Below are 7,623 nucleotides of genomic sequence, written 5' to 3' on the forward strand. Positions count from 1 at the left end.
CAACATTTTCCGCCCTACTTCTCCTCCACCAAGCTGGGAAACAGGAAGCAGCGGCTCTGTGTGTCTGGGGTGAGGAGTTCTCAAAGCTCCTTTGGCTGACTGACAGCATGGACGCCACTTTCAGCTCGGGACCCCATATAGGACCTGGCCCGTAGGCAGTGATTGCCAAATCTCATTGAATGGATAAACCTTTTACAAAAGTTTATTTATTGATTTTAATTGAATTTATTGTTATTATTATTTATTTTTAATTTGACCAGAGAGAGAGACAGAAAGGGAAAGTGAGAAAGCAAGTTGCTAGGGCTTGGCCTCAAATCACAGTCGGCCATGTGGGAGTCCAGTGCCTTCACCACCATACCACCTGCTGGCCCCGCATCCCGTGAATGTCTGCGTGTGCAGTGCTCCCTCTCGGTGGTTCTAGAGCACCTCCAATGGATCTTGGGCTCTTCCACAGCTTTTATAAAAATGAAATTCTGGTGGCGGGGCTTCGTGCATGGATCAGTTCTCAGGTTTTAATTCTGACTTGTGTAGTATTTGCAGTCTTTCCTATATGATGACCTTCTGCCCGCCTTCCCCCGCACAGGTCTTCTTTGATGTGAAGATCGGAGACAAAGATGTTGGCAGAATTGTGGTCGGCCTCTTTGGGAAAGTCGTGCCCAAGACGGTGGCAAACTTTGTTGCTTTGGCAACAGGAGAGGTGTGTCTCAGTTTTGTTACTTTTAACTGTGTACTATATTGCATTTCATTCTATTTTTAGAATGATTTAATTTTACTTATTATTATTTTTAAATTTGCCATAGGGCATGTGTGCTGATCACAGAAAGATGGAGGAAGAGAGAGAGGAGACGTGAGAAAACAAGCTGCCGGGTCCAGGTCTTGAACCATAGTCAGCCATGTGGGAGTCCAGTGCCTTAACCACCGTGTCACCTGCTGGCCCTGAACCTTTCTTTTAAGCCAAATATGAAGATGTCATCTGAGAAACTGAGTATTAAATTCGTATGCTAGATGAACCTGGGACATCTTATTACATTTTACTTTATTTTCCTTTAAAATCTTATTGAGGGGACCAGTTGTTAGTGTAATGACTATGTGGCTGGACTCCCACGTAATCGACAGCAGTTCGAGTCCCAGACCCGGCAGCTTAAACTCACGCCGGGTGCATGTGCGTGCGTGCCCAAGATCCCGAGAGGAGAATGGAGGAGAAGGGATTGCGGTGTGGCCATCCCCCCTGGGGGTGATTTCTCGCTTTCTGTCTCTCTGTCTCTCTCCGGCTTTCTGGCGAGCACACGTGCCCTATAGCAAAAACCTCTCCAAGAAAAGAAGAAAAGAAAAAGATCTTATTGAGGCCTTCAGTGCCCTTAGGCTTCTGGAGAAGACGATGAGCAAAGAAAATGCAGATTCCTCTTTTTCTAATTATGCACATTAATACTTTCCTTTCATAACTTCTTGACTTGTTTATTCATTTGGTGGTTTGCTAAAGATGAGTATCGTTGTTGGGACCTAATCGAGTTCCATAGATACTTTGTTTAGTTTTCTCATTTCCGACAGCCCCTGGGTGTCTCTCAGTGCAGGCTGTGTCTCCTGTACCCGGTACTCACCTGAAATGCTCTCTTTAGAAAGGCTATGGCTACAAAGGAAGCTCCTTCCATCGCGTCATCAAGGACTTCATGATCCAAGGAGGAGACTTCACCGCGGGCGACGGCACTGGCGGTAACTCGCATCTTTCCATCCCCTGACCAGACTGCGGCCCACAGCAGGGCCAACAGCTTACCACAGTATTTTTAAACCCCATATTTAAGGAACACAGACAGACAGTTCTAATTCTTTAAGAAGGGTAGGGTTTGGGGACCTCAGCCACCAGTCTTGGTAGGAATGAATGGGCGAAGCTTCCTCATGGTGAGCAGCCTTGTTCTGGACCTCAGTGCCTTCCCGTAGTGCAGACTCACGCAGTTAATACTAGTGACTAGGGCTGGCTCCGCAGTGCAGTGGTCGAGTCCCAGTCCTGGGGACTGGAGAAACATGGCAGGCCCACGTGCACGAATGCCCAAACTCCTGACAGGATGGGGCAGTGGAGGAAACGATGGTGTGTGATTGTGGCCCATTGAGAAGTGCTTTCTTTCTCCTGCGTTGCCTAGTGCACGTGCCCTCCGACAGTTAAAAAGAAATACATACTAGTACGTAGCAATTCAGAAACATGTCTGCCAGAGGAAGGATAGGGAAGACCACAGAGTTGCATGTCCACTGGGATGGCTGCCAGCTACAGATGTGGATACTGGTGGAGACGGGAGGGCCTCAATTCCAGAAGGACAAGACTGGCATGTAGGTGGCAGGGTCACAGAGAACTTTCCTCCATCTTTCCAAAGGGTTTCATTTTATTGTCAGTTTTTAAAGTAATTATAAACAAACTTAACCTTATAGCTGGGTTGCCAAAATTATGAACTGTTGAGTTGCTGGAAAAGTCATGATGCAGTTTTGCACAGGAAAACATCGAAAAATATGTCATGGCTTTTCTGAGGACCCAATGATTCTTTTTTTATTTCTTTCTGTTTTTTTTTTTAAGAGGTTTTTGCCTTAGGGAGCATGCATGTGCAGGAGAGAGAGAGAGAGGCAGAGACAGTGAGAGGGCAAATGAGAAATCACCCCCAGGGGGCTGGTCACACTGCAACCCCTTCTCCTCTGTTCTCCCGGGATTTTGGCCATGTGCCTACACACGCCTGGCTTGATTTTCAAGTCACTGGGTCTGGGACTCAAATCAAAGTTGGCCATGTGGGAACCAATGTCTTAACTGTCCCACCACCTACTGGCCCCCCTAGTAATTCTAATAAACAAAGTTTTAGTTCAGTAAAGTGTGTTTTATATGATAATTAGACTCCCCACCCTCCCTCGGCTTGTCCTTCCCGAGGATTTCAGCTGTCCCCTTGCTGTTCTCCCTTCCCCCACAGACTCACTGGCTGAGTTCTTTCCTGGAACACAGACACAGAGTATGTAACTACGCACAATTTAAATTCACTTTGGATTTAAGATTTTTAATTCAGCAAATCCTATTTTGGGTATCTATTAAGTTCTTTTTTTTTTTTTTTTTTTTTAGGTTTTTCCCATAGGGCTCATGTGCTCACCAGAGAGACAGACAGAGGGAAAAAGTGAGAAATCACCCCTGGGGAGTGGCTGTAATCTTTTCCCTTCCATTCTCCTCTCAGGATTTTGAGCACACACCCAACTAATCCACCAGGTCCAGGACTCAAACTGTGGTCGGCCATGTGGGAATCCAGCACCCTAACCACCATGCCACCTGCTGGCCCCAAGTTGCTACCTTTTATCCCCCCTTTTAAGGTTTACGCTATAGGGTGCATGTGCTTGTCAGAGACAGAGACAGTGAGAGGGAAAGTGAGAAATCACCCCCCGGGGGGATGGCCATGCCAGTTCCTTCTCTATTTTCCCAGGATTTTGGACACACAGGCACACATGCCCAGTGGGGGTTTTTTTTTTTTTTTTTCATAGAGGTTTTTGCTATAGGGCGCGTGCGCTCGCCAGACAGACAGAGAGACAGAGAGACAGAAAGCGAGAAATCACCCCCCAGGGGGGATGGCCACACCGCAATCCCTTCTCCTCCATTCTCCTCTCGGGATCTTGGGCACGCACGCACATGCGCCCGGCGTGAGTTTTAAGCCCCCAGGTCCAGGATGCGAACCGCGGTCGACTACGTGGGAGTCCAGCGACATAGCCATTATGCCAACTGCTGGTCCCCCCAGTGTGATTTTCAAGTCACTAGGTATGGGACTTGAACCACGGCCAACTCTCTGGGAGTCCAGTGCCTTAACCACTATGCCACCTGCTGGCCTGCCAAGTTGCTAACTTTGTAAAGAAATGCAGGCCATTTTTAGGTACTAGTTCTAACTTGACGTTTGTCGTTAGGGTTTGTTCATTTACAACAAAATGGCTACCACTGAGCGCTCTGGCTTGCTGGGTCTCTGTGAGCATTCCTTTGTGTTCCGGCAAGAACGCCGTAGAGATGAGGATGAGGGGATGCGGAGAAATGAGTGCAGGTCACTTCCGGGAGTGCGGTTTGCTGAGAATGCTCAGGGAGGCCCCTGCGTGTGCAGAGCGATCCTGTCGGCCACCTCACATGTCACTGACAAGCAGCTCTGCAGCTCGCCTTCTCCTGAGCCGGGATTTTGAGGTTGACGCCGGTGGACAGGGAGCCCACAGGGGCAGGAGGGCACACCGGCCTCTGGGTGCTGGAGCTAGGGCAGGCTTGCTCGAGGTCTGCACTGCGGTTATGGGAGGTCTGCGCTCCGCTTGCCGCCTTGCTGAGCTGCAGAGCACTCACCTCCCTCTAGTTGTATTGGGGCTGATCCCTGGGGCTCCAGCTGCTGTCACCCTCTGTGTACCAAAGAGCCTGAAGACCCTGGGCCTCACGACTTCCAGAGCAGCTGCTCTGGGTGCTGAGGCAAGAATGCACGGGGTCATTTAGAGTCAGAAAGTTTGAAGTTCAGACTGTGCTGTTTCAAGTTTTAGAACCCATTTCCCAGCACAGAGAGAACGCCTGTCCTTTCTGCTACAGGAACTGACTAAAGGCACCTATTACAGTGCTTGGTGCACCCGGTGAGTGTGCAGCTGTGGTGACCAGAGCAAGCATCCTGAGCCTCAGGACAGAGAGGGCCACCAGGTGGCTCGCCCGCCTTTCCGTCTGGCTTTGGGGTGGGGAGTGGTCATCCTGCCTTCCAGGGCCTTCTCATTTCGGCGCAGTCATTGACCTGATTGAGTAAGACCAGAGCGTGTCCTGCCGTGCCGTGCCGTGCCCTAGTTAAGGCTCTGGCTAGTTTCCGTCCTGCTCCTCGCTTCCATAAGTAGTTTTTTCCTGTCCTCTCCCTGTGTTTAACCATCTTCCCCGTCCGTACCTGCCACAGGGTTCTATTAACCTGTCCCACCAATGCTTTATGTTTGAGGGTTCTGCTCTCCTAGGGCACCTGTTGACGCTCCTGGTTCGACTCCCCCAGGTGTGAGCATTTACGGCGAGACGTTCCCAGACGAGAACTTCAGGCTGAAGCACTATGGCATCGGGTGGGTCAGCATGGCCAACGCCGGGCCCGACACCAACGGCTCCCAGTTCTTCATCACCTTGACCAAGCCCACCTGGCTGGACGGCAAACACGTGGTGTTTGGGAAGGTCATCGACGGGATGGTAACTTGATAGACTGCCTTTTTTCCCTTCAAAGCTTTATGAGTGGTGTATTTCCCTCTTAAAACGTACCTGTTAGGGACAGAAACCAGCCATAAAAGGGCAGTGCTCTGTGATTGCACGTGTGTGAGGGGTCTACAGTGGGAAATGGGAAGTAGAGTGAATGGTGGTCGCCCGGGCTGGGCGGGTGTGGGAAGTCGTGCCAAAGGGGCGAAGAGTTGGTTTTACACGATGAAAAAGCCTTAGAGATTGGTCATGTAACAATGTGAATATACTCAACGCTCTTGAACTGTGTCTCCCAAGATGGATAAAAAGGCGTTTTATTTTATGTGATTCTTCATACGCAACAAAGCAAAAAGACAACCCCGGGTGGTTCAGTCCAGAGACCAAGTTTCCTTTCAAGACATGCCGTATGGCGATCAGCAGGTACTAGAGAGAATTCGAATCCATGCCAGTAGGTCTCAAAGGCCGTCCAAAGGTCCTGTCCATCCCTCCCAGGAGCACTTCCCACAGCCCCGTTCTCTCACTCTGCGGCCCCCTCCGTAGCAGGTCCCTGAAGCAGCTCTCCCGGCTCCTGACTCCTGACTGGCAGGTCTGCCCAGCCAGGCTGGCCACCCCGGAGCCCTTGCCCTCCTCACCGCACGTGGTCTTGTGTGTGAGTTATTTGGCCTCCCTCATCCAAATGTAAACAAACTGATCTTCACTCACTGCCACTCTCCCTCCACTGCCACCTGCTGCTCTGAGTATTTTTTTTAAGGATTGTTTAATGTTATTTATTCAGTCAGTTGTTTTCATTTGACTAGAGAAAGACAGACACAGAGAGAGAAAGAAAGTGAGAGAAAGCAAGCCACCAAGTCTGGGGCTCGAACCGTGGTCAGCCATGTGGGAGTGTCCAGCACCTTAACCACCACGCCACCTCCCGGCCCTGCTACTCTGATGCTAAGAAAGCCCAGGAACTGAGTGGTGGACACAGCCCTGTCTGGGGAACCCATCAAACGCCTACTTTCTTGGGACTTGACCAGCTCTCCCTCCGTCAGTGTGAGACGGAGGTGTGCACGACCCCGAGAAGCCTCCAGGAAAGAGGAGGGGCCTTTACACACTGAATTCGGGGTTACCTTAGCATCAGACCCAACCTGTGGATTAATGTGTCGGGTCACCTTTAAAATGGACTAGCCCAGAACTAAGTCCACTCGTAAATGCCCTCTCTGGCTCATCTGAGGAGGTTGAGCCTTGTTACTGGGTGGAGCTGAAACTGACTTAAACTCTGTGTTAACTCCTTTTTTAAAAAAAAGATTATTTAATCACTTTATTATTATTTTTAAATTGACTATAAGGCATGTGTGCTTGAGAGGGAATGAGAAAGCAAGCCTCCGGGGCCAGGACTCAGGTCGTGATCGGCCATGTAGGAGTCGAGCACCTTGACCACCATGGCGCCTGCTGGCCCCTCTTACTAACTCTGACAGCGACTTGTAGCAGGGGCATAAAATACCTTTCCTTAGAGCTAGGTGTTTATAGGGATACCTCATTTTTTTAGACTGTAAAATGCTAATTTTTAAAAAAGTGAGGAAACACCAGTATAGTCTTTTAATAATAAGGTAGAAGTGGATTTAGTGGACTAATTTTATTCTCTGCCCTATTTTTTTCTGAATGTAGTAAGTTTTCCACAGTAAACTTGCAGGCTTTTTATCATCATAAATATTGGGTCGTTGGAAAAATCATGATGCATTTTTGCGTAGAAAAAATCTGTCGTGACCTTTCTGACGACCCAGTACGTAACTTACCCACTCGGGCTGTCGGGGCTGGCGTGATTACACCTGGGCTTGCAGTTGCTGCTGATCCGAAGCCACCCACCTGTCGCCTTCTTCCCCTCACAGACGGTGGTGCACTCCATAGAGCTCCAGCCCACCGACGGGCACGACCGCCCGCTCACCAACTGCTCCATCGTCAACAGCGGCAAGATCGACGTGAAGACGCCCTTTGTGGTTGAGGTCTCTGACTGGTGACACGCTGGCAGAAAACGAGGGTCACGCTCTGGCACAGATGTGTGTGTGTGTGTGTGAGTGTGCATGCGTGTGCGTCTTTCAGGTCTTCAGAATTTTGCTTTGTTTCCTTTCTCTTACTTTTCTACCCCAGATCACAGAAAATGATAAAAACCAACCACTCAGTATTTGCATGAATTTTAGTAAATCACACACTTAGGGACCTTGAACTTGAAGGGCCTATCTTCCACTGGTGCTATTTTTTTAAACTAGAAAAGTTTATATTCCCCCTCCTTCCCTTTTTGTTAACAAACACAGGGTTTTGTTTTGTTTTCCTGCTTTTATTTTAATCCCCATGTTGGGCAATGCTGACATTTATCTGCAAAAGATGAGGACATGAAGTTTATTATTTTGTTTTCAAACAAATTCAGGTAAAGGGAAGTTTGACTTGTATAATTTGATTAT

The 7,623-nt window shown here is 49.0% G+C and overlaps 1 protein-coding gene across 1 annotated transcript; it reads left to right on the forward strand.

Annotated features, from left to right (window-relative positions):
* Positions 1 to 538: 538 nt before the first annotated feature.
* PPIC (peptidylprolyl isomerase C) lies at positions 539 to 7,421 on the forward strand. Its single transcript, XM_014583811.1, has 4 exons — positions 539 to 697; positions 1,617 to 1,710; positions 4,998 to 5,182; positions 7,054 to 7,421. The coding sequence occupies exons 1-4, from the start codon at positions 551 to 553 to the stop codon at positions 7,180 to 7,182; spliced, it is 555 nt and encodes a 184-aa protein (XP_014439297.1). The 5' UTR covers positions 539 to 550; the 3' UTR covers positions 7,183 to 7,421.
* Positions 7,422 to 7,623: the final 202 nt, after the last annotated feature.

The sequence above is a fragment of the Tupaia chinensis genome, unplaced genomic scaffold (assembly GCF_000334495.1).
Source record: "Tupaia chinensis unplaced genomic scaffold, TupChi_1.0 Scaffold144806_1, whole genome shotgun sequence".
NCBI lineage: Eukaryota > Metazoa > Chordata > Mammalia > Scandentia > Tupaiidae > Tupaia > Tupaia belangeri.